We start from the raw sequence: 27163 nt of genomic DNA on the forward strand, positions 1-27163 counted from the left end.
CATTAGAAAAGACCCTGATGCTGGGAAAGATTGAGGGCAGGAGGAGAAGGGGATGACAGAGGATGAGACGGTTGGATGGCATCACTCACTCAATGGACATGAGTTTGAGCAAACTCTGAGAGATAGTGAAGGACAGGGAAGGCTGGCATGCTACAGTCCATGGGGTTTCAAAGAATCAGACATGACTGAGCAACTGGACAACAACAACTGGATTATACCATCAAGGCTCTATCTCAAAAAAATAAGGCAGTCTCAGAGATAATTTTGTTACAGTAATGGAGAAAACATCAACAAACCATATAAATTAAGCATAGCAACTATTTAAAAAACCAACAAGTGGTATTATTTGACACACACACACACACACACACACCACACTGTCCTCTACAGCTGACACAGTACCGTCTTCGCTGCTGTTGGGTGCAGAAGCAACGCTGAATGATTCTAACAGCTCTTAACACAGCCAGATACTCCCTACGTGCTTTCCAGCACCTGTACCAGGCTTGAATCCTGCAGGCAGCTTTCACTTCTCGCAAATATTTCCTGGCTTTGTGTCTCCTCCACACAGCCTATTAAACAAATAAACATAACAAATATGCAATGAGATGTCTAATAGTTTTTTTAGTCAGTATTGGAAAACAACTAATATAAGTTCAGGCAGACAAGATCAACTGCAGAAACGCCGTCACATCCCAACTCGTCTGTGAGGCTCGCTCGCTCCTGACACGTGAGCCCTGAGAACAGCGGGCTGATCTGTGCTTTCACCCTGTGGCTGGCTGCCGGCTAGGCCTCACCCAACCCTAGCAAGTATTTGAGCTGTAAGATCTGCACAAAGCCTGGGAAGCCAGGTGTGTGCGCTGCCCTCACCTTCTCAACCCTGTGAGGAACACAAAGGACACACATGCACCGACTCCGCCTCCGGGGAGAGGACGGGGACGCCCACCGCCCTCCCACCCCACCTCAGGTGCACCTGGGTTCAGGCCAGCCGGCTGCAGAGTCCCAGCGCCCATCCACCCGCGACCTTCAGACTTTCTGATTCTGGCAACCCTGCAGCTGACTAAAAGCTTAAGTGACAGTTACAACTTCTTAAGTGCTTAGCGCTACACTCAGCGCTACGAGTCCTTATGGTAACACAGGTAGGTACTATTCCCTCTAATTTAGAGATGAGGAAATGAAGGCCCAGAGGAACTGACACCAGTAAAAGAACGTGCTGATGTCACAGGTAATAAGCAGCAGACCTGTCTTATTTAATCTTGACAAATATCTTGTGAGATGATAATTAAGCTCTTTCACAAAACAGAAATTAACGCTGAGACTTGTTACCTCATAGTAAGTGAATAGGGTCAAAATCTGAACCTGAGTCTATTTGATTTCAAAATACCTACAACAAATATGATAACTACCTCCTTTGTGGGGGTCGGTTTCTAAATTCAGTTGACAGGCGAGAGTGATATGTAGGTCAAACTGACTCTTGTGGTGTCCTTGACTCGGAGTATCTCTATATGGTTTTATGTAGACAAGCACCCCCTAGTGGGAGCCAGGTGTCAGTCTTTTTGTCTCTGCGGCTCTGTTTAGGTTCCATGTGAGGCCAATCCCACCCTCTGCTCAGGTGGACCCTGAAGACCCTACCGTCACTGCCCTCTGTTCAGTGTGATTCACTTTCCCCACCCCACTGCCTACAGCTTCCTGACTGGCCACCCGCAGCCTAGTCCATCTCCCACATTCCCGCGGGGCATGTGGGAACGCACTTTCCTGACCAGGGATTGAACCTGTGCTCCCTGAATTGGGAGTGCAGAGTCTTAACCACTGGGCTGCCAGGCAAGACCCTGCCTGAGTAATTTTAAAAAGATAAACTAGGATTCTGGTCCTCCCCTTAAACTCATCTAGAACTTCTTTTAGTCCAGAGGATGAAGGCTACCCTTTTTCCGTCTTACAGAGCTGCCCACCTCTCACTCCATGGACCGCCATCCTGGTCTCAGATCACCTTTATTGCACACCTGTGCTCACTCTCAGCTTAGAGCTCCGTGTTACCCCCTAGAGCTGGAATACTCCTTCAATACAATTTACTAGGCTATTTCCTTCAGCTTAAGCTTAACTCTTATCTTGCTGCTGCTGCTAAGTTGCTTCAGTCGTGTCTGACTCTGTGCGACCCCATAGACAGAAGCCCACCAGGCTCCCCCGTCCCTGGGATTCTCCAGGCAAGAACAGTGGAGTGGGTTGCCATTTCCTTCTCCAATGCATGAAAGTGAAAAGTGAAAGTGGAGTCGCTCAGTTGTGTCCGACTCTTAGCGACCCCATGGACTGCAGCCCACCAGGCTCCTCCGTCCATGGGATTTTCTAGGAAAGGGTAATGGAGTGGGGTGCCACTGCCTTCTCCGAAGGATACCACTAGCTGTTCTCAAAACATGTAAGGTTGCCAGCTGCAACCATATGGTCTCAAAGTCTTCACTTTTAACTATGCAGTCATAACTTAACTTTAGGGTGATCATGTCCAGAACAATCTTGTTCTGTGCTGTCTTGGGTAGACAATTATCGGCACCTTTTACCCAACTTCAAAAATCTTCCATTTTGGAAGGTAAATGAAATGGTTACATAAACTAACTCTTATTCTTTATAACCTGCTACAGCTCAAATTGAAAATTCTATGAAATATTGGTCAAAGGATGAATGAAAGCTTTATACTTAAATACATAAATACCTGGATTTTTATGGTGCTATCTTTAAGTTCCCGAAACTTCCGTTTCTGTATAAATCCTTTCACTCTAGCTTGAATAATGATTACACTGCTCCTTATTTGTAAGTACAGTTCTCTTTGATGTTTTGCAGGCAGAGAGGCTCTGTGGGGATTCTGCAAACCCACTGCTGCTTCTCTGTACAGTAAGAACTGTTTTCTGCTTTGCTGTGTCCTGAAGCACCGCTGTAACGTGAGGGCCGCCCTTTTCTGCTGAAGGAATCTTCTGCGATATACGGCCATCTGAAGGAAGGACTGAATTCGCACGGCAGCACGCCTCTGTTTTTCCAATCTTCTTGTAACCATTTTACGGAAAGCTTTTTGAATTGTGACTGCAGCCTTTCTTTGAGAATGCTGCTCTGTTTCCTGTGAAGGGCCAACCAGAGAAGTTTTATACAGCCCTTGAGCCACAAGTGCTGGACTCTCGCCAGCTTCATGCTGGCTCTCAGTCCTGTGACAGTAGAATGCAGGCTGGGTAGCAGGGGCTGCCATCTTTTTGTCGGGCATGGTTTTTAATTTCTGTCTAACTTTCATGCCTCTGAAAGCAGCCTGAATAGTTCGTGCAGATTTCTGAATGGCTAAAAATTCCTTCCTCTCCATTTTCACTCTGATATACGACCTGTAGTGATTCTGTATGACAACAACTGCTCTTTTCTTGGCCTGATAATCAGCTCTGGCCCGGTGCCTTCGGTAGCATGACTGAATTCGTGTGGCAGCCAGGTGCATGCGTTGGATGCCCCTTCGTGCCTTAAAGCCTCTGAAACAGGACTGGATACAGATGACTGCCTGGGTTCGCACTGCTATTAGCTCTCTGTATCTTCTTTGAACAAAAACTACCTTCGCCCTAAAGTGGAGATAGTGCTTCCGTGTTTTAAAGGCTCTAAAATGCTCCTGAATAGTAATGGCAGCTTGATGCTGCCTTTCCTCAATCAGTCTCCTTACGACCATATCCTGAAAGCCAGCTCGGGCACAGGTTGCTGCTTTGAGTGCATCGTGTTGAAGAGCTTTCCTTTTACTCGCTCTATATCTTTCTTGTATTACTTTTGTAGCCCACTGAAGCTTTTGGTAGAAAAAATGTTGCCTGTACATTCTGTATGTGCTTTGTATTATGACAGCGGCTCTGTGCTTTTCCCTTAAAAGCTGTCTTGCTTTCAGCCCTTTATATGCAGCCTGAATGACCACTGCAGAATGCCTCCATCTGATGTAAAGTGCTCTTTGCAGTTTTGCAGCTCTGCATGCCCGGTAACGCTGCTGAATGAGGACCGCGGCGTGTTTCCAGGTCTGAAAGGCCAGGCGTGCTCTGTGCATTCTGAAGCTTGCCTGGATGAGGGCTGCAGCCCTGTGCATCTCCTGTAACTGCTTCTTTACCATCCGTCTTCGGTAAGACGCCTGGATTATAATGATCGCCTTCTGTAACTCCAGGAATCGGTGCAAGTGGTGTTTGGCACAGATGGTGGCTCGGTACTTCCTCTGAACAAAAACAGCAGCTTTCTTGAGGGAAAGGAATCTTTTCCTCATCATTATAGACCTAAACCTGCTCTGAATCAGGGTCGCGGAGGCATGCATCCTTTTTAGACGTCTTCTGACTCTCATACCCCTGAACGCAGCCTGGAGGACCAGCGCAGAGTGTCGTTGCTGAAGGTACTGTCTCCTCTGCAGGCGTGCAGCCCGGCCTGCCCGGAACCGCTGCTGGATGACCTGCGAGGCGCACCTCCAGGCCTGGTACCTCGCCCGAGTGCGGTGCCTCCTGAACGCGGCCTGGAGGACCGTGGCCGCCCTGCGCATCTCCTGTATCTTCTTCCTTACCATCCACCCCCTGTACCAGGACTGGATTTTGATAGCTGCCTTCTGCAACCGGAGCTGTTGTATGTGATGCCTTGTGCAAACCTTTGCACGGTATTTTCTTTGAACCCACACGGCGGTCTTCCTGAGAGACAGGAATCTTCTTCTCATCCCCAGAGTCCTAAACCTCCGCTGGATTACCGCTGCAGCGGAGTGCATGGCTTTTAAGCGTCTTCGCGCTCTCATGCCCCTGAAAGCAGCCTGAATGCAGATCGTGGAGCGTCTCAGCTGGTTGTACCTTCGCAGTTGTGCGTGCCTTTCCCTCGCTGCCCGGTACTTCTGCTGCACCGTTTTCGTCACCTTCTTTAACTTATTAAAATAGGCTTGCTGCCGGCGTCCCCTGTAGTGGGCCTGGATGAGCGTGGCCGCCGTCCGCATCCTTCTCAGGCTCTGTCTAACTCTTGCCCCTCTGAGAGCTGCCTGGAGGAGGGCAACGGCTTTCAGAATCGTCAGGTACTTTGCACGCTGAGCTCTACCTTGGCGGTACGCTCTGTACCTTACCTGAATTATGATGGCTGCTGTTCTCATTTGCTGATACCTCCTCCATGACTGCTGCATTTTGAAGGCGGCTTTGATGAGAGTGGCTGCCATGTGCATGCGCCGGATCTGTCTTCTTGCTCTGACTCCTCTATAGACGGCCTGGATTTTCAGTGCTGCCTTCTTTACAGCAAGATATTCCTCACGCTGACGGCCTGCGAGCTTAGCCGCACGATACCACCTCTGAATGATGACGGCCGCTGCTCTGTAGCTGGCGTACTTCTTTCTGGCTTGGTATGCTCGGTATCTAGACTGTATGGTGGCGGCTGCCTGGTGCATCTCCTTCACTTTCTTCCTCACTCTCACCCCTCGAAAAGCTGACTGTAGGATTATTGCAGCTGCTTTGGTTTTCAGAAACAAATGATGCTGTTTTCTTCCTGTACGATAAGCCCGATAATGCATTTGAATTAGATGAGCCGCTTTTTTCATGATTTCCCATCTCTTCCGCTGCACGTGCCTTCGGTAGTAGGCCTGTATGATGATGGCACATCTCTGTTGCTTCTGAATCCGCCTCCTGGCTGCTCGGCCCCTCCAGGCGGACTGGAGCATCACTGCCGCCCGGCGCAGTGCCGTGTACTCCGTCCGCTGCCTCCGCCCCGCGGCACGAGCTCTCAGATGCTGCTGGATCACGGATGCTGCCGTTTTTAACACCCTGAACTCCTTCTGGGCCCTGGCCGTTCTGAAAGCAGACTGAATCTTCACTGCAGCTTCATGTTCCTTTCTCATCTGCTTCCGAACTTTCCAGCCACGGTAAGCGGACTGGAGAGAAATCGCAGCTGTCCTTGTTTTGAAGAAATGGCTTCTTATGGCAGAAACAGTCTTGTGTGTCCTGTACCATCTCTGAATCTTGAGTGCAGACTGAAGTACGGATTGATACTTTGTCCTCTGACGATAGCCTCTAAAAGCAGCTTGAATTTTCAGAGCAGCTGCAGATTGCTGTTGCAGCTGCTGGCGGACCTTATACCCTCTGTAAGTGGCCTGCAAGTAGGTCACGGCTCTTCTGACTTGCAGGAAGTGCTTCCTCTGCTGGGCCCCTGCTCTGTGCGCACGATAGTAACGCTGAATGACAACAGCTGCGTGACAGACTTTCAGGTAGTCCAGCCGCATCTTTCTCATCCTAAAGTAAGACTGCAGTGAAACAGCGGCTTTTCTCTGCAGCCTCACCTGCTTCCGAACCAGGTACCCTCTGAGGAAAGCTTGCAGTTTGATGCAAGAGGCCCGCCGATGTTCTTCTCTCTGTTGTGCAATTGCTCTTAAATGTAAATATTGTTTGCGGGCTAGCTTCATCCTGACAATGGATTGTAACTTTACTGTAGCCTTTTGAGCCTCAGAAACTTTCTTCTGGAAGCATAAGCCCTGTAATATGATTGAATCTTTACAATGGATGTGAGGATGTGAAGAAACTTTTTCCTGGCCTGCATTCTCCTGCATGCAGACTGCAGGACGATGACAGCAGAACGTGTCTTCTGGTAAGAGGCCAGAACTTCCTTGGCTGACATGTAAGCTCGGAAGTGAATCTGAATTATGAGGGCGGCTTTCTTCATCTTCTGGTATGTGTGTAATTGTTGACGTCTCCTTATGTGTGCCTGCAGCCTGATGATGTTTTTCTTAAGGTTTAGAAATCGGAGTCTGTCCTGCCTCATTCTCCAGTACGACTGTAAGACACAAGCAGCCTTGATCTGCCTGCATAAGTTACGTGCTCTCCTTCCCCTGAAAGCAGCCTGCAGGCGGATGGCTGCAGCGCGTTTCTGCAAATAGCCTGTGCGCTCAACCTTTCCTTTCACGTACGCTCTGTAGTGCTTCTGCAGAGTCAGGATAGACTCTCTGGTCCTTGTATATAACTTCTGGGCTTGAAAGCACCGAAATCTTGCCTGAATGATGATAACACAAGATCTAAGGTGAATGTACTTCCGTAATTCTCTGTGCATCCTATACCAGGATTGTATGACCATGGCAGCTCTTTCTTCTTGAGCACATTTCCGGACACGCCATTGTCTGAAAGCTCTTTGCAATGTTATGGCAGCATTTATTTGTGATTGCCTCTTACGTCGCCTCCATCTCCTGAAGGCAAATTGGATTACAAGGGTGGATGATCTTAGCAGTTCATATCTCTGCCGATCCTGCTTGCTTCTCACATGAGCACGCCAGCGCCTCTGAATTGTCACAGTAGCCCAATGGTATCGTTTGTAAGAAGCAACAGCAATGATCATTCTTATCTTAGATTGCAGGAAAATTGAATAATATTTCAATTTCAGAAACTGCTTTCTAGTGGAATATCTTCTCCAGTGTCTCTGAAAAAAGAAAGGACAGAAAATAAAATAGACACAACTTCCTATGCTTAAGACCTTTGAAACTATCACTTTTCCTAATATTTTGCTTAAAAACAAACAAACTTAAAAGCAATATATTTCTAAAGGAGATACTTGTCTCTTTTGTTTATAGTTTGTTTCTATGTTGATACAACTGTAGCCAATACAAAAATCTTTCTCAAAATACTAATGATATTTACATAACATTTGTACTCAGGAGACATAAGAAATATAAATAAGTTTTTGTTATATTAGAATAACATACTAGAAAAAAAAAAAAAACGATAGTAATATTCTGCTATCTATTGATTCTAAGTAAGTTCCTGTGAATATATCTCTGGTTCGTATATTCTACCTTCTATCAAGGTTGATAAGATATAACGACTGGAAACTGTTCATAGGCCTGGTAATGCCGACAAAGGTCCATACAGTCAAAGCTGTTGTTTTTCCAGAGTCATGTACGGATGTAAGAGCTGGACCATAAAGAAGGCTAAGAGCCAAAGAATTGATGCTTTCAATTTGTGGGGCTGGAGAAAACTTAAGAGTCTCTGGGACAGCAAGGAGATCAAATCAGTTAATTCTCAAAATCAACCTTGAATATGCATTGGAAGGACTGATGCAAAGCTGAAGCTCCAATACTTTGGCCAACTGATGCAAAGAGCTGACTCACTGGAAAAGACTGATGCTGGGAAGAACTGAAGTCAAAGAAGGGGGCAGCAGAGGATGAGATGGTGAGATAGCATCACTGACTCAATGGACATTGAGCAAACTCTGGGAGATAGTGAAGGATAGGGAAGCTTAGCATGCTGCAGTCCCTGGGATCACAAAGAATCAGGCATGACTTTGCAACTGAACAACAACAGATGTCAACAAAGAGTTTTGAGAAATAAGTGAGGCAGATCACTTTCTGAGTCAGTATTTTCATTAAGAATAAAATTCAGGAATTATAGTTACTTGGTTAAAAAATGTAATTCTGGAAAGACTTGAGGAGTAAGAAGCCGTTTGCCATCTGCTTCCTTCCCAGCACCCCCTGTTCCCTAACCCTGTAATTATCCCAGCAATGTGCAAGCTGTGAAGTCTTAAGCAGATCCTGGCTGCTGGTCATCAAGCTCTGGACAGTCTGCTCTAGCTGTAAGACGATTCTTCTGTCCAAAACACTCCAAATATTGCCAAGATGGGGTGGGAAGTAATGGAAAGATTAAAAGTCTCATATAAAAAAATCAAAGATACAACTAAGAACCAAATGGGAATATCAGAACTAAAAAACACAGTAACCAAAACAACAACAAAACCTCACTGGGATGGCTCAATAGTGGAATGTACATGACGGAAGAGTCAATGAACTTGAAGATCAATGCAAAGTATCAATGCAGAATGAGAAAGGAAAAAAAAAATGATTGGGGAAAAAATTGTCTCAACCAATATATCGTTCAATAGGCAAATGGATAAACAACTGTAGTATATCTATAAAATGGAATGTCATTCAGTGTAAGCTACTGAGGCAGGAAAAGACTATTTAAACTTAAATGTGTATTTGTGAAGTGAGAGAATCTATCTGAAAAGGCTATATATCTCTGAATTCAAACTATAGGACATCCTGGAAAAGCAAAAATAGACAGTAAAAACAACAGTGGTTGCCCAGGATTTTGAAGAAGGGTAAGAGATGAATATGTAGAGCAGAAAGGATTTTTAGGGCAGGATTTTTGTCAAACACATAACTATACCAGATAAATAGTGAAACCCTTGGAAACTAAGGACTTCAGTTAATTATAATGCATCATTGTTGGTTCATAAATTGCAAACACGATACCATAAAAAAAGAAAGCAAAGCAACAGAAATGATAAAATCTGCACTAATAGAATATGATTCTCATGTACTCCTTAAAATTTTATTATGATTGAAAGCAAAAATTATAATATTGCCTGATGTGGTTTCAGTTGTATGTAAGTTTAATAAATAAAACTGCTGCTGCTGCTGCTAAGTCGCTGCTAAAACATAAAAGTGAGGGAGGGGAGCAAAGGGATCTAGATAGTGGTAAGTTTTCTACATTCCACTTAAAGTGATAAAGTATTGATTCTAAGTAAAAGTTTTGTATACTGAAATGCCTATATCAACCAAAAAACAAGACAAAAAAAAGACACCCCCCCCAAAAAAAAACACAAAAAACACAAAAAATCTCCCAAATAAATCCCTGTACAGAGGAATAAAATAATAATTAAAACAAAAAAAGATAAACTAAAATGAAACACTAAAAAGTATTCAAATAATTGAAGAGACAGGAAAGGGGGAAGAGAAAAAGGGAAGAAAGCTAACATTCAGAAAATAAATGATAAAATGACAGACCAAAGCTCAAACATATTGATAAATATCTTAAATATAAATGGCCTAAATCACCAATTAAAAGACAGAGATTTTCAAGACATAAAAACTAAATGCTGTCAAGACTTCAAGCCGTATATAACGATTTAAGTAACTAATAAGTAAAATAAAGGGAAAAAATATACCCTGCAAATGATAATCAAGTGAAAGCTAGTCTGGGGTTATAGTAAGAACATGCAAAGTAGACTTTAGAACAAAGAAAATTATGAGGGATAAAAAGGAACAATAAACAATGATAAAAAAGCTCAACTCACCTAGAGGACAGAACAATTCCAAATGTGTACACACCTAACAAAACATCTTCAAATACATGTAGATAAAACCAAAGAGGGAAAGACAATATCCACAATTATGTTGGAGACTTAACCACCGCTTTCTTGGCACAAGAATAAGTAAACAGAACATCAGTAAGGACATAAAAGAACTATCGACCTGACATTTATAGAACACTGCATCCAACAACAGAACACACGTTCTTTTCCAGGACAGAGAACATTCACCAAGACTAGGACCAACTTTTTCTGTAAAACATTTACAGACAAATCACTGATAAAGAACTTGTCTCCAGTATATAGAAAGAAATCTCAAAACTCAATAAGATTAGCACACAGTTATAAAAATGGTCAAAAGACTTCAACACACTTTATAAAGAAGATGACTGAAAGGCAATTAAGCATTTGAAAACATATACATAGCCTTTGAGAAAATGCAAATTAAAACCAAGAGACCACTACACACTTATCAGAACGGGTGAAACACAAGCGATCAGCGTTGCTGAGGATATGCAGCAATTAGAACCCTTACACACTGGGGGTGGGCATGCAAAATGGAATAAGCCAGTCTAGATGGTTTGGTGATGTCTAAGCTATGGTTTTTCCAGTAGTCATGTATGGATGCGACAGTTGGACTATAAAGAAAGATGAGCACCAAAGAACTGATACTTTTGAACTGTGGTGTCAGAGAAGACTCTTGAGAATCCCTTAACTGCAAGGAGATCCAACCAGTCAATCCTAAAGGAAATCAGTCCTGAATATTCATTGGAAGGAATGATGCTGAAGCTGAAACTCCAATACTTTAGCCACCTGATGTGAAGAACTGACTCATTTGAAAAGACCCTGATGCTGGGAAAGACTGATGCTGAAGCTGAAACTCCAATACTTTAGCCACCTGATGCGAAGAACTGACTCATTTGAAAAGACCCTGATGCTGGGAAAGATTGAAGGTGGGAGGAGAAGGGGATGACAGAGGATGAGATGGTTGGATGGCATCACTGACTCAATGGACATGAGTCTGAGTAAACGCTGGGAGTTGGTGATGGACAGGGAGGCCTGACGTGCTGCAGTCCATGGGGTTGTAAAGAGTTGGACATGACTGAGTGACTGAACTCATCTATAAAGCTAAATATATACTTAACAAATGACCCAGCAATCCCATTCCTAGATATTTACCCTAACAGAATGAAATCACCTAAAACTGGAAACAATGCAAATATCCTTCAACAGATTAACATTTAATCCAACTGTGGCACATCCACACCAGGGAACACTACGCAGCAACAAAGGAGAATGCATGCACTGATCCATGCCACACCTGATACATGCAACACCAGGATGAGGCTCCAAGGCCTCCCGCAGAGGAAAAAGCCAGTCTCAAGGCTGACCTAGTGTAAGGCTCCCTTATGTGATATTTTTAAAAAGGCAAAACCATAGTAAAAGAGAACAGAGCTTGGTGCATGGGTGTGGAGGAAGAACGGACCACAGAGAAATGGAATGCAAAAGTTCTTCTGGGAGATGGACTGTTCACAACCTGAGTGTGTGTTTAAATTTGTGTAAGTGCACACCAAAAAAAGACATGAACATTTTACTGAGTGTTATTAATAATTTGAAAATTAAAATTTTAATTTTAATCTGCATAAAGTTAAAATTTATTAAATTTAAATTTTAAAAATAGATACTATATCTAAGTAAAGGTATTTAAGACTTCTTGCATCAGATAAAAAAATCATTTTAGGAGGCTTTTAAAGAAGGCCTGAATAAATAGGTATTTATTAACACCATGTTCAGTAGCTAAAGGTATCAATTCTAACTAAACTGACATATTCAGTTAAATCTCAAATTCTGACATTTTTTAAACTTCAGATTCAAAATCTGTAAGAAAATGCAGAGGACTTAGGATAGCTAAAAACTTCTTAAAGAAAACAAAAGAAGTCTTTGTCTACCAGACGTTCAGATTTCTTGTAAAGCCAGAGTATATGGTTCGATGGGAGACAAAAAGAACAATGAAATAGTAAAAAAAATTCTAGAAACAGAACCACATGTGTAAGAATCCGTGCTAGGGGAATTCCCTGGCAGTGCAGCCGTGAGGACGCTGGCTTCCACTGCAGGGGACAGGGGTTCAGTTTTTTGGGAGCTAAGACCCCGAATGCTGTACTGCGCAGAGAAAAGAAGACTTGATGTGCACTACAGGTAGCACAGCGAGGCAAGGGTGGTCACTTCAGTGACCTGTAACTGAAACAGCGGCTATCCACATATACAAAACGAAATATGGTCCCTGGCAAAAATCATATGCAGGAATTAATTTCAAGAGAGATCTAAATGTGAAAGACCACACATTAATGCTTTCAGAATAGAATATAGTGTAGGAGAATATCTTCAAAGTCTTAGCAGTTAAACAAGTGCTCCTCAAATGGTTAAAAAAAAACACACCCCACACAACCCCCTAACCACAGAAGAAAATTAAGAATTCTCACTGGAAACATATAAACTATAAATAATGGTCTGGGAGAAGATATTTGCAACATACATATCCAACAAGGACCAATAACCAGAATATATAAAGATCTCACACAAATCCACAAGAAGGTAATCAAAATACAAAATGAAAAAAAAAGATCCTTGAAAAAACACTTCACAAAAGATTTTCAATACGAAGAGTTGTTCAGTGTCATTCATTCTCAACAAAATGCAAACTAAAAGTATTCTAAGGTACCACTACTAGAATCACTGAAATTAAAGAGATAACCTCCAGGTATTTTAAACAGCCGGTGGTCCTATAACCAGCTTAGAAAACACCTCGTCAGTATCTACTAAAACTGAAACACATACGCCTTCAGGCAAACGACTGTACTCGTAGGTATGTGCCAAACAGAGTGTGTGTATCTCACCCCAAAAGGCACGTTCATAAAACCTTTAGTCATACAGCTCAAAACCAGAAACCCAGATATCCATCGACAGTAGAAGAGATGAATAAATTGTAGGATATCATATGCTGGGAAAGACTGATGACAAGAGAAGAAGGGGGCGACAAAGGATGAGATTGCTGGATCTCCAACTCACTGGACATGAATTTGAGCTAACTTCAGGCGAGAGTGGAGGACAGGGAAGCCTCGTGTGCTGCAGTCCACAGGGTCTCAAAGAGTTGGACAGGACTGAGCAACTGAGCAACAGCAAAACGGGGTGCAGAATTAAACTGCTCCCCCTGTCAGAGCAAAGTAGGTGCTTCGATTTGTTTGATCTTCATGTTCAACATAGCCAAGAGTTTTACATGTAGTGGGGAGATACCAAATATTTGTTAAAGTGCTAGATAAAATATAAAGCCTAAAATTTAATTTAAAACTTTACCATATTTTATTCTCTTAAAAATATCATTAAACCTTTTTAAATCTAAAAATTGAGAATACCATACCTGAATAATAGATGCTGATTTACTGTGAACTCTTTCTAGTTTTTCCTTTTTCAACATTAATAGTTTTCTCTTTGCTAAGGCTCTTCGCCAGTATTTCTGAATGACCAATGCTGCGCTGACCTTCTTTTTAAATCGTTGTTTAGTGAGGAAATTGATTATAGCTGATTGAATAATTCTTGCAGCTTTGTCTCTCTCCTAAAAAAAAAAAAAAAATGCAAATATGAATTAAACAATCATTTGAGACCCTAAGCCATTATTTGTAAGAAGTCAGATTGGGCTTCCCAGGTGGCTCAGTGGTAAAGAATCTGCCTGCCAATGCAGGAGACACAGGAGATGCGGGTTGATCCCCGGGTTGAGAAGATCCCCTAGAGGAGGAAATGGCAACCCACTCCAGTATTCTAGCCTGGGAAATCCCATGGGCAGAGGAGCCTGGTGGGCTACAGTCAATGGGTCACAAGAGTCAGAGACTACTGAGTAACTAAGCAACAACAACAGTTTCTCAGATTATGGTGGAATGAATTCATGCTTGATTTTTGGGAAAGGGTTTGCCAACAAAGGGCTATATAGTCAAAGCTATAGTCATGTTCACATATGAGAGTTGGACTATAAAGAAGGCTGAGCACCAAACAATTGATGCTTTCAAATTGTGGTGCTGAAGAAGACTCTTGACAGTTTCTTGGTCAGCAAGGAGATCAAACCAGTCAATCCTAAAGGAAATCAATCCTGAATATTCATTGGAAGGGCTGATGCTGAGCCAAAGATCCAATACTTTGGCTACCTGATGCAAAGAGCTGACTCATTGGAAAAGACCCTGATACTGGGAAAGATGGAGGGCAGGAGGAGAAGGGGACAACAGAAACAGAAGATGAGACGGGTGGATGTGGCATCATCAACTCAGTAGACATGAGTCTGAGCAAATTCTGGGACATAGCTGAAGGACAAGGAAGTCTAACATGCTGCAGTCCATGGGGTTGCAAAGAGTCAGACATGACTGAGCAACTGAATAACAAAGTAGGAGGAAAAAAAAAAGGAAAAAGAGACTCAAATAAACAAAATGCTTTACAGTATAAGGAAGTATTATTTTATGATTTTAATTGGATGTACTGTGTTTATTTATTATTAATGTGTATTTACTTATTTGGCCGTACCTCACAGCATGTGGGATCTTAGTTCCCCGACCAGGGATTGAACCCACACCTCCTGTATTGGAAGCTAGGAGTTTTAACTGCTGGACCACCAGGGAAGTCCTGGAAGTATTGCTTTGCTGCAATTTGAAGAAAGGAATTCACAAAAAAGAAAAAAAGAGGCAAAACACCCTCTTTTACCACTAGAATACACTGTGGTTTTAAGTATAGAGGCTCAAGAGGACAGAGCTCAGGGCTGTGACAAGTGGTGTCAGGACTGCCTGAGGTGTCAGTGTCCAAAGAGGAGCTGGCTGCCTCGGGAGTTCCAGAGGCCAGCGCCCTGAACATCTCTACTTCTAACAATGAATTTCAGTGAATAGTAACAGGTTAAATGCCAGGTATCAAGCACCATTCTAAACACTGCGAGAATGAGCCATCCAACCTCACAACAACCATGAGAACAGATGAACCGGCCCTACCCCCATGCTGCTGCTGCTAAGTCGCTTCAGTCATGTCCAACTCTGTACGACCCCATAGACGGCAGCCCACCAGGCTCCCCTGTCCCTGGGATTCTCCAGGCAAGAATACTGGAGTGGGTTGTATTTCCTTCTCCAATGCAGGAAAGTGAAGTCGCTCAGTCGTGTCTGACTCTTAGTGACCCCATGGACTGCAGCCCACCAGGCTCCTCCGTCCATGGGATTTTCCAGGCAAGAGTACTGGAGTGGGGTGCCATTGCCTTCTACCCCCATGGCCGTGAGGAAACCCAGGCAGGTAGGTCAAGTAGACAGCTGGTCCCCCAGGGGTCAGCCCGCCAGGATTTGACGTAGACAGTCTGGCTTCAGAGTTCGTGCTCCTAATCACTTCGCTGCTCTTTAAGGCTAGACTTATTACTTCACTTCACTTGAATTAGACACAGGAATATAAATTATTCCTCTGGTGGAAAGGAACAACATACAGGCTGTCTGACAGCCCTTTGTGTTGCTGCGTGGGACAGTGAGCAATGCGAGGGCGGGCTCGGCACAGAGATCAGCTGTAGGTGCTGACTGGTATTTAACTACAACTGGAAACCATGCAGCATGAGAACACAGCTACCTGCTGCTGTTAAGTCGCTTCAGTCGTGTCCGACTCTGTTCGACCCCATAGACGGCAGCCCACCAGGCTCCTCTGTCCCTGGGATTCTCCAGGCAAGAACACTGGAGTGGGTTGCCATTTCCTTCTCCAATGCATCAAAGTGAAAAGTGAAAGTGAAGTCACTCAGTCGTGCCCGACTCTTAGCGACCCTATGGACTGCAGCCTACCAGGCTTCTCCATCCATAGGATTTTCCAGGCAACAGTACTGGAGTGGGTTGCCATTGCCTTCTCTGGAACACAGCTAGGGAAGGGATCAAATTGCTATTGTAAACCTGGCCACCATATGCAAAGAGCCCACTCATTTGAAAAGACCTTGATGCTGGGAAAGATTGAGGGCAGAAGGAGAAGGGAATGACAGAGGATGAGAGGGTTGGATGGCATCACCGACTCAATGGACATGAGTTTGAGCAAGCTCCGGGAGATACTGACGGACAGGGAGGCCTGGCATGCTGCAGTTCACGGGGTCGCAAAGAGTTGGACAGGACTAAGTGACTGAACAATGACAATAACCCAGGTCTGAAATGGTGCAAGAGAATAAATGGTATGAATCACCAAAATTCAGCTACTTTACAGGTACTAAGAACTTTATCATAAATACATGGTAATTCAGAACTAAGGAGCAATCTTGGGTGAAATATATTCTGAAATACCTGCTAAGATTTATTAAACATGAATGCTTCTTTTACTTTCTCCAAATAAATACAGCATTATTAGTGAAAAGAGTAGAGGATTAAAATAGTTCATTCAGTTTGACCAAGGAGACCATTTCTAACATTGTGAAAAATGACATTTTTTCCGAACTCAAGAAAACACTTATTTTATGTTAATGCAAAATTCGTGTTATCAGGGACACAGAGGGACAACCCTTCTCCCTGAGCTTGGGTCCTAAATGTTCTGAGAAGTTAAGCGATGGAAACCAAAATGCCACTTTTAAACTAACAAACGATAGCCTGGAAGACAGTTTCATGGCAGACAGAATGAGCTTGGCTAATCAAACTGCAGAGTCTGGCAGGGGACACCCAGGCCAGAGAGGCACTGGTTGGGGGCAAGCGTCCCAGAGCATAGGGCGAAAAAGGAAAGGAAAGCTCCTATTTCCCAGAGGCATGTCAGAGTTCAAGAGGAGGGAGGGAAGAGATGAGTCAGACAACCCCAGTTTACTTTTCACAAATTCACAACGTGCGTAAGTTATTCCATGTCCCCTGGAGCAGAGTGAAAGGGAGGACAAAGCCTGGAAAAAATACCCAGTGAAGGAAACATTGGACATTAGGGAGAAATATGCATCCCCTACTCGAAACATACACAATCATGAAAATTACCTCACTAATTTCTTACGTCAGTAAAATGTAAAAAGGATATCAAGAATCATTCAGCTGACATTTTATGAACAATTTACATTACAGTATTTCATTACTGACTGGGCTTCCCAGGTGGCTCAGTGGTAAAGAAGCCACCTGCCAATGCAGGAGATATGAGAGATGTGGGTTGGAACCTGGGTGGGGAAGCTCCCGTGGAGAAGGGAATAGCAACCCACTCCAGTATTCCTGCCTGGGAAATCCCACGGACAAAGGAGCCTGGTGGGCTATAGTCCACTGGGGTCTCAAAGAGCTGGACATGACTGGGTGGCTGGGCACACACACACTTCATTTTTGAGGAGTACCTGATGGTGTTTTAGATCTTTTTTTAGCTTATATTGTCTCCAAGTTGTTTGTATGAGTCGAGCGGCTCTTGTTTCTTTACGAAGATCCAAAAGCCTCGCACAAAGAAATGACAAATAGGTAATCACCACCTAAGAGAGAACATAAACGATGAAGAGAGAAGTTTCTATGAGACAGAGAGCATGAGACTTCCTATCATCTGAGACTCTGATTACTAAGAGTTATTACTGTTAAGGAACTTTTACTTTACCTTCTCATCAGGGATTGTGTTTGACATATCTGAGTGATGGATCATGGCAGGTATTCCACCAAGGTCTCTAGCTGCAGACCTAACCAACTGAAAATTTTTCTTTTCATTTTCTAGGAGTTCTTTGTATAGTTCTGAAGTATTTTCTGCAATGCAAGAAAAACAGAGATCAGATGATACTGCGAGGGCCAGAAATCAGACAGGCCAGTGAGAACACTGGAGGAGTAAATTAACTGAAAGGGACTAACCCTGATCAGGTGGTTTAAGAGAGAAATCCAGAAAACTCCCGTCAGATTCGGATGATGAATTCAGCACCACGGAACCAGTGTGCGTGCACTCCACGGTCTGGGTGGTTCGCTGACATATGGCGTCAAAAGGAACGTAGCAAGGGTGGTAGTGGTGGATCAGGTAACACAGCACCCGGCCGTCCGAGAAGGACACCGTGAAGTTCTCCACCTGGTGAGAAACGTCGGGAAAAGAATGGACGGTATCTAGGTAAGAACACAGGTACTGGTGGCTTTACAGTCCGTATTTCCTTTTAATAGCTAGGACGGCGTGCTAATTTATAGCAGCACCTACTGTAATACCATGTGTATGCTCCGGCGTATCTGACTCTTTGTGAACACAGGGACTGTAGCCTGTCAGGTTCCTACGTCCATGGAATTTCCCAGGCAAGAATACTGGAGTGGGTTTGCCATCACCTTCTCCTGGGGATCTTCTCAACCCAGGGATCAAATCTGCGTCTCCTGCATTGGCAGGCAGATTCTTTACCACTGAGCCACCTGGGAAGTTATACTGTAGACTACCACATTCATGGCCAAATTCTCACCTCTAAAATATTATATCATTGTGCTGGGTTGGAGAGTGTTCATCAAAAAATTCATGTCCTTCCCAGACTCTCAGGATGTGATCTTGTTTGGACATAGGGTCATTGCAGATTTAACCAGTTAAGATGGGACCACACTGGAGTAAGATGAGGTTTTAATCTGATGTGACTGGTGCCCTTATGAGAAAGAGAGAGAGACACAGAGACAAGACGCATAGGGAGAATGCCATGTGAAGACAGGCAGTGACTGGAGCACTGTGTCTACGGACCTAGGAAAGCCAAGGGACTGGAGTCAAGAGAAAGGCATGGGACGCAGGACTGCAGCACCAGGGTCTTTGGGGCTCTCTAGTACTTACTTAAAACACAGACGATCATCTATCTGACAGTTTTTCTGTTTTACATTCCTTATGGGATATGTTATTCATATGCATCAGGACCATTTATTTTCATGTATTTGTACTTAAACATACAAATATGTTTGTGTATTAAATACATATAAATATATGTATTTATACTTATACATACATATCCTCCATTTCATATAGCAATGGAGGATCAATCTAACAAATGATTATAAAAGACACAACTCAGACTATTTCCTCCCTCTCTACCCAGTAGGGCAAAGTCCTCTAATGTCCCTTTGTGGATGGTGGGTTTGTCTGCATTCACCTTTGTAATAAGAGTTTCCTTGGTAGCTCAGACAGTAAAGAGTCTGTCTACAGTGTGGGAGACCCGGGTTTGATCCCTGGGTCAGGAAGATCCCCTGGAGAAGGAAATGGCAACCGGAAATCCCGGAAATTCCCGGAAAATCCCATGGACAGAAGAGCCTGGAGGGCTACAGTCCATGGGGTTGCAAAGACTCAACTGAGCGACTTCACTTTGTAATAAGGATATGATCCTTTGGTGCCCCAGTTCTATGCAAGCATCTCCTTTTAAGACTACCAACTAGGGCATTTTTTCCCCTAGTAAGACATAAAATATAATCGTTCATTACACAATTGGTGACAGATTTGATGAAACTAGATATGTGACGGCACCCTTACTCATTAGAGGAAAAGTTTGCTTGTACATATTAACTAAGAGGGGATACAGGTATACATGTAACTGACTCGCTTTGCTGTATGGCAGAAATGAACACACTGTAAAGCCATTATACTCCAATAAGAAAAAAAAAGAAAAAAAGAAATGCATTATCATCATTATTATTATAATTTTTAATTGGTATTAACACACTGTATTGTTTATAATATAAATTATATTAGCATCTGTATTATCATAATAAATCTGTATAAGATGTATCATTATAGTTATATAATTGTTACATGTTTATGTGTTACTTATTATATATTAATATATACCTATATAAAATACATCATATAAAAATATCTGTATAAATGATCTATATAGTAATAAAATTCTACTACCTTATATGACATTAAAGAAAAGAAATTAAAGAAAATATTTCATGCACTGTTTATTTGATTTTAACCAAAATTTGCTTAAAGAAATTAGGCTAAAACAAAATCACAGAACTTACTTTTTTATTATAGAAGCCACAGACCGCATTTACCCAATCCATCAGTAGCTTTACGCTTTCACTGCATTGTTCAAAGGGGCCGCTATGCCTTTCATCTCTCTTTTTACTGATAACAGCATCAGGACGGCATGACAGTGCAGACATCGTTTTCTTCATACTCTGTGTGTTCTTTAAAAAGTCAATTTCTTCCTTTAACTGATCCAAATTAAGGGAAATATCCACCTGGAATACAAAAAGAGGATAAATACCATATTTTTCATACATTATTTTTGGCCCACAAAAGTTCAAGTCTGCTACTATCAATATTTTTTTAAGACAAACACAGTCTACAAGGAAGTCATGGAACGTTTAAGTGCTTGAGTGCACGGGATCTGTGTTCACCTAAGTCAGGGATCTGATCTTGTCTGTGTCCCATCAGCGAGGAACCCTTAGCTCTAGTCTCCTCCCCTATAAAGAAATGACAATAGCGACCTACTGAGGGCCTTGTGAGGATTAGACTGGAGTGTACATAAAGCCATTAGCACAGTTCCTGGGACAGAATAAGTCTCGAAAGTAACAGCTACTACTGCTAGTCTTTATTTGACACAAAAGACTTTTATAAGTCAATACTGAAAACTGACAAAAAATACAAAATGCACCAAATGTACAATACCTGAAAAGCCAACGCGATCTTCCAGAGCAACGCCAGGGTTTTCTCTCTGTGTCTGTCCACAATATCCTTAGACAGGATTGCATTTCCTGCAAACGGAAAAGAGTCCGTTAGCACAAAGTACGTACAACTTGATTTTCAGTGAGAAGAAAACTTTTATCGTTACTTGGTTTTTACCATGCTCATCATTCAGCTGAATTCCTCGTGATTTAAGAATTTCAAGAACGATGTCAACATTGTGCATCTTTTGAAGACGACTTATTGCAGGAATTCTGAGTTTCTTTGAGAGATTCCAGTTTTGCGTGAGAAGTTCCATAGTTCGCCTAACAGTGAAGGGATTGCCACATGAAATTGTTAAGATAAAAACATGCAGGAAAAACTAACTTCATTTAAATAATCACCCATATCAATCTTCCAGAGTTAAAGGGTTTTTAGGTTAGAAAGATCTCAAAACTGTTACTCCATAGTTAAGTAAATAGAGTTATTTCTCATCTAAGCCTGGGCGTTAAGGTCTATGAACAGAATGTAAGAATGGGAAATAAGATGCACACACACAAATGCACACAGAAACAGAAGAACAAGGCTCTTTAGGGAAAAGAAAGGAAAACGGACACTGACTGAGGGACTCCAGTGTTCTACACATCAGGTAAGCGCTTTCTTTTCTTATTTTAGTCCTTTTCTTATTTTGTCCATGGCAAATCCCACAGTCGGGCAATTATTATCCCATATTTGGCATATGAAGAAACCAAAGCCCAGAAAAGTAAAATAAATTTCCCGTGATCTTACAACTAGTAATGACAAGACTAAGATCAGAACTAAACCCCACTGTTATAGTTTCCCACGAAGCCATTGTCTTATATTTATACCAGGTAAAGCAAAAATGTTTGAGTGCCTACCTTAAAGAATCATTTATACCACAGTTTAAATTCAAACTCCTAATATCATTTAGTGTTTTACACTAGACAAAAATCACTGTTTCCACAGAAAGATCGAGCCCAACTAATGACTGTATCTGGTTAAAATTTGGCAGATTTGTTTACAGAACCATAATTTCTAAAGGTTAGGAAGCAATGTAAGATAGGTGTAGGCCAACCACTCAATCAACATCTGAAGCATTCCTGCAACACTAGACTGACCGACTGACCGTCACCTACAGCATCAGTGGATTAACCGTTCCCAAGTGACCGCAAATGACCTCCAAGACCTATGCTTGTTTTGGGGACACTGAAGAAAACAGAAGCTTGTCAAGCAAGACGGAGTCTCTTAACTAGTGAGAGTTCCTGAGAATGACAAAGCATCAACACCCAACATTGGGAAGTCCTTAGTAACGCCTATAAAAGAACAAAAACTTTCTTTCATCATAAAAAAATTACACTGAACAGGAAGCCAATCACTGCTCCTCCCAGACAGAGGAAGAAGTTTCAAATCGTGAATTGCTAGTGCCCAGAAAACAGATGTGCTGGTTTGGATTTATGGAATGAACAAATTAAAATTAAATATAAAAATAGTGTGGAGAACATTCTCAGCAAATGCTCCAGCCTATATAGAAATTATTCAAGAGAGGAAGCTACAGTAAAGTTCAAGACTATTACTTTGTCATGAGAATATATGATCGGAAAAGGAAAGAAGGTTCATGGAAATTTAATTTAGAAGGCAACGAGAGACATGTGTGCTGTTATTGTTGCTTATTTGTTTAGCTGTGCTGGGTCTTCTCTGCTCCAAGGTATGCAGGATCTCAGTTCCCCAACCAGGGATCAGACCTGCATCCTTTGCACTGCAAGGCAAATTCTTAACCACTAAACTACCAAAGGAAGTCCCATGTATCCTATTTGTGAAGAACTGGGGATTCACAAAGATATAATGATAACTTCCTCACAAATGTCAGACATAATATAAATTAGAGAGTTTCTTAGAAACAAGATGGATGCCTTCAAGTCACATATTGTAAAGAAGCCACCCGACATACAGTGTAAAGGCCGCTCCTTCCAAAGCAGGCAGTGGTGACTCACTGCTGTCACATCAAAGCCAGTGCCTAGGACTCTAGTGTGTTAGTGAGGAAACGCGTGCGACAGGAAGCTGGATGTCGGGAGCTGATGCCCACTGCCACTGCCGGGTAAAACCTGGGCAAAACACGCCGTATCTTCATCTCACTTCTCACATGTTGTTGTTGTCGTGTCCGACTCTTTGTGACCTCATGGACTGCAGCACACCAGGATTCCCTGTCCTTCACCATCTCCTGGAGTTTGCTCAAACTCAAGTCCATTTAGTTGGTGATGCCATCCAACCATCTCATTCTCTGTGCTCTCAATCTTTCCCAGCATCAGGGTCTTTTGCAGTGAGTCAGCTCTTCGCATCAGGTGGCCAAAGTATTGGAACTTCGGCTTTAGCATCAGTCCTTCCAATGAGTATTCAGGGTTGATTTCCTTTAGGATGGACTGCTTTGATCTCCTTGCTGTCCAAGGGACTCTCAAGAGTCTTCTCCAGCACCAAAATCTGAAAGCACCAGTTCTTCAGTGCTCAGCCTTCTTTATAGTCCAAACCTCACATCCATATATGACTATTGGAAAATCCATAGCTTTGACTATATGGACCTTTGCTGGCAAAGTGATGTCTCTGCTTTTTAATACACTGAGTTTGTCACAGCTCTCCTTCCAAGGAGCAAGTGTCTTTTAATTTCAGATCTTCATCCTTACATGTGCAACATGGTTAACACAAATAAAACTGGTCTCAAATGATGTAGAAGTCATGAAATCACTGCAGATAAAGTGCTAAGTCTTATAGTTTAATTAGCCCCATGCTTTCCCCAACTCCTATTCTGGGGCATCAGTGGTTCCCACTCAGACCTCGTCACCTGCCAGCAGGGAAAAATGTGGATAGGGGACAAGGTTTCTTGGCCTAAAATTTACACTATTTTCCTGAACTTACCCCAACTTTTTAAACCCTAGATTTATCCCATTACATAAAGGACCAAGAGGGATTGTGTATGTTAGAAAAAAGTGTCTTCCAGAAAATTTTCGTCTATTCTAGGGAGAGACATAATTCCATTTCTTATACTCACACGAGACGCACCCCACACTGCAAGTCTACAGCAAGATTCTTAACAGCAAAATCAAATTCATCAAAAGGCATCTGGACGTGGGTCACAGGAAATCCCAGTAAGCTCAGGTGACGGGAAAGGTCACCTTCACCACCTAGGAAATCTCGTGAAAAAGCCAGAAGGATTTCTTTACTGGCCTATGGAGAAACAAACAGAAGGTATTATAATCCAGTATCATCATTCTGTTTATAATAAAAACAAATTCTTCAAATCATTCTGTGCATATAGAAATAAAGTAAAATTAACAGTAGTATAAAAAGACAGTTTCATATGGTAACAATGGAAACCTCATATATTTCCACAATATTTCCAATTTAAGACTTTTTAAGAAAGGGCTCATAAATAATAGTAACTCTAAAAATTAGAATTTGATAGCATACTAAATTAGGAAAGAAATTTTCTCCCAAATTAATTCCTCAGAAGCACAGTTACATTCATTCTCAAAGCAAAGCTAGGATGACGCACTGGTGAAATGTCAACCAACAAGCTAGGCAGGGTTCGAACTACTGGGCAGGCATTTCTGTTCTACTTCAGAGTACTGTTCTTTGGGAAAATCACTTTTTCTGAGGAGAAAATATACAATAAAAACAGACAAAATTTTATATGTGAAATATAAAATATAAGATAAAAACTATTGGGCTCCCTTGTGGCTCAGCTGGTAAAGAATCCGCCTGCAATGCAGGAGACCTGCGTTAGATCCCTGGGTTGGGAAGGTCCTCTGGAGAAGGGAAAAGCTACCCACTCCAGTATTCTAGCCTGGAGAATTCCATGGACTATATATATATAGTCTATGGGGTTGCAAAGAGTCAGACTAGTGTTCTTTGGGAAAATCACTTTTTCTGAGGAGAAAATACACAATAAAAACAGACAAAAGTCTTATATGTGAAATAAAATATATAAGATGAAAACCATACCTTGAACTCTGCATCTTTACAGAAGAGACAAGGATCATGATCAATAAGTCTAGAGATTTTAGCATAATCAAGGAAACAAATCAACAATAATAGCTTTTTCAATGTAAACTTAGACAGAGCTTCTTCATGACCTGAAATAAAGTACAAAAAGGCATAGCACATTCATCTATGTAAGACAAGTTTGGTTTTCTTTTCTTGGTGGGGGGTTTCTGAAATATTTTTCTATATTTAGTTATTCTGCTATGCTTTTGGTCTATATATTCCTGCTAAGGATTCTTGAGATGTGTCCTGTACTTTAAAGTCAAATTATCTTGGAATTCTTTGTAAGTCTATAAAATTCCTTATTTTACCTTTTTTTTTTTTTTTTGGCAGGGGGAACGTAAATTGGTGCATCAACTATGGAAAACAGTATGGAGATGACTCAAAAAACTAAAAAGAGAACTACCAAGTAATCCAGCAATTACACTGCTGAGTATATATTCAGAGAAAATGAAAACGCTAAGTCAAAAAGATACATATACCGCAATGTTCATAGCAGCATTATTTACAATACCCAAGATGTGGAAGCAACCTAAGTGTCCATTGACAGAAGAACGGATAAAGAAGATGTGGTGTATACATATGTATATGTGTATGTATGTACATGTGTGGAATAGAATACTACTCGGCCATAAGAAAGAATGAAATTTTGCCATTTGCAGCAACATGAATGGACCTGAAGGGCATTATGCTAGAGAAATAAGTCAGAGAGAGAAAGACAAATACTGCATGGTATCACTTAATGTGGAATGTAAAAAATAAAGCAAACTAGTGAATATGACAAAAAAGAAACAGACCTGCAGATACAGAAAACAAACCAGCGGTTACCAGCGAGGAGAGGAACAGTGGGGGCAAGACAGAGGAGGAGATTAAGAAGTACAAATCACGATAAAATAAATAATAGCTTATTTGATAATAGCTTATCAAATAAATTAGCTACAAGGACATATTGTACAACACAGGGAATATAGCCAATATTTTATAAAAGCTGTAAACGGAGGATAGCCTTTCAAAATTATGAATCATTATGCTGAACAGCTGAAACTTACATAACACTGTAAATCAACTAAACCTCAATTAAACAAAAAACAAGTTTTATGTAAAAGTAGGAGAGTTACAATCTGCTAGAACAAACCAGCAGCAATAAGCACAGGAGCACACTGCCTGTCTTAGGCTTTCCATGTACAGGCTCATTTAAGGCTCACGACGCCTCTATGGGGCGGGTACTATTTAACGTTTCCAGTTCATGGAAGAAACTGGGGCACAGACACAGCAAGACACTGGGTTAGCTTCACACGACAACTACGTCATGAGCACCGCAGGCACCGACCCAGGGGCTAAGAATACTAAAACAGCAAGTGGCAGCCTAAGACAGACGTGACCTCCACAGGGCGTGAGGCCTGCTTGTGAGGTGGCGAGGAGAGACAGCAGGCACAAATAGCGATAGGGGAATAGCGGTGGGGGACAGATGGGGAATGGCGCAGGTCATAGAAAGAAAGGGCAGTGGAGAGAGAGGCCTTTTACACCAGTTTCTCTGGAAGGTGAAGTCGGAACAGAGACAGGAATGAGGACAGGATGCCCTCTGCACACAGCGTGGGGAGCACACGACGGAGGCAGAGCCACCCACCATCTCTGTACAGGTGAGGGACACTTGGGTGCCTGTACTCGGCTGCGATGTCAGGATTCCAAAGCAGGCGGTTCAGAATGAACATCGCCAGCCCCGTGACGTCACTGTTGTCTTCCAGAGGCACCAGTTCTCCGTATATCGTCTGAAAAGAAATCCAAGCCCAAGTCAGGGCTGTGCTCTCTCTTCGGGGCACAGGGAAGCAGAGGGGAGGGACAGATGACGATGGTCTAGGAACTGGCGAGGTTCTGATTCCTTTGGGAGAGATGAGGATGAGGATGGGCTGAACATGTAATGTTTTGTGCAATTTTTAGTGCACCCTTCTTCACAGTGAAGAAGAGAAGAAAGTTCAGGACTAAGATAAGTTCAGGACTAAGATCAGTTCTTAAAAATTATATGACAAGTGATATTTATATTGCAATTTTTTCTTTTAAGAACTACCAAATGTAGGCCTCTTGTTCAAATTTAATGACAACTGTCCTGCTAGTGGGCTTCCTAGGTGGCACTAGTGGTAAAGAACCCACCTGCCAGTGAAGGAGACATGGGAGACTTAGGTTCGATCCCTCAGTCGGGAAGACCCCCTGGAGGAGGGCACGGCAACCCACTCCAATATTCTTGCCTGGAGAATCCCATGGACAGAGGAGCCTGGCGGGCTACAGTCCATAGGGTCGCAAAGAGTCAGACACAACTGAAGCAACTTAGCACACATGCACGCACGTCCTGCAAGTGTATCATGAAGGTACAACAGACACCTAAGTAATTCTAAATGCTTGAGTAGTTAACAAATGGAAAACCATCTGTAAATCATCTAAGACAATAACTTGAGATGTTCAGATC

The 27163-nt window shown here is 42.4% G+C and overlaps 1 protein-coding gene across 1 annotated transcript in view; it reads right to left on the reverse strand.

The window, feature by feature from the left end:
* The window catches only part of ASPM (abnormal spindle microtubule assembly), a 61957-nt gene that overhangs the window by 13354 nt on the left and 21440 nt on the right, over positions 1 to 27163 (reverse strand). The window contains 13 exon segments of the mRNA XM_027565769.1: positions 403 to 569; positions 2699 to 6429; positions 6432 to 7401; positions 13484 to 13678; positions 17396 to 17524; positions 17644 to 17786; positions 17889 to 18096; positions 20004 to 20225; positions 20656 to 20741; positions 20830 to 20975; positions 23711 to 23886; positions 24664 to 24794; positions 26330 to 26471. Coding sequence (XP_027421570.1) covers positions 403 to 569; positions 2699 to 6429; positions 6432 to 7401; positions 13484 to 13678; positions 17396 to 17524; positions 17644 to 17786; positions 17889 to 18096; positions 20004 to 20225; positions 20656 to 20741; positions 20830 to 20975; positions 23711 to 23886; positions 24664 to 24794; positions 26330 to 26471 — 6446 coding nt within the window.

This window comes from Bos indicus x Bos taurus, chromosome 16 (assembly GCF_003369695.1).
Source record: "Bos indicus x Bos taurus breed Angus x Brahman F1 hybrid chromosome 16, Bos_hybrid_MaternalHap_v2.0, whole genome shotgun sequence".
NCBI classification, from domain to species: domain Eukaryota; kingdom Metazoa; phylum Chordata; class Mammalia; order Artiodactyla; family Bovidae; genus Bos; species Bos indicus x Bos taurus.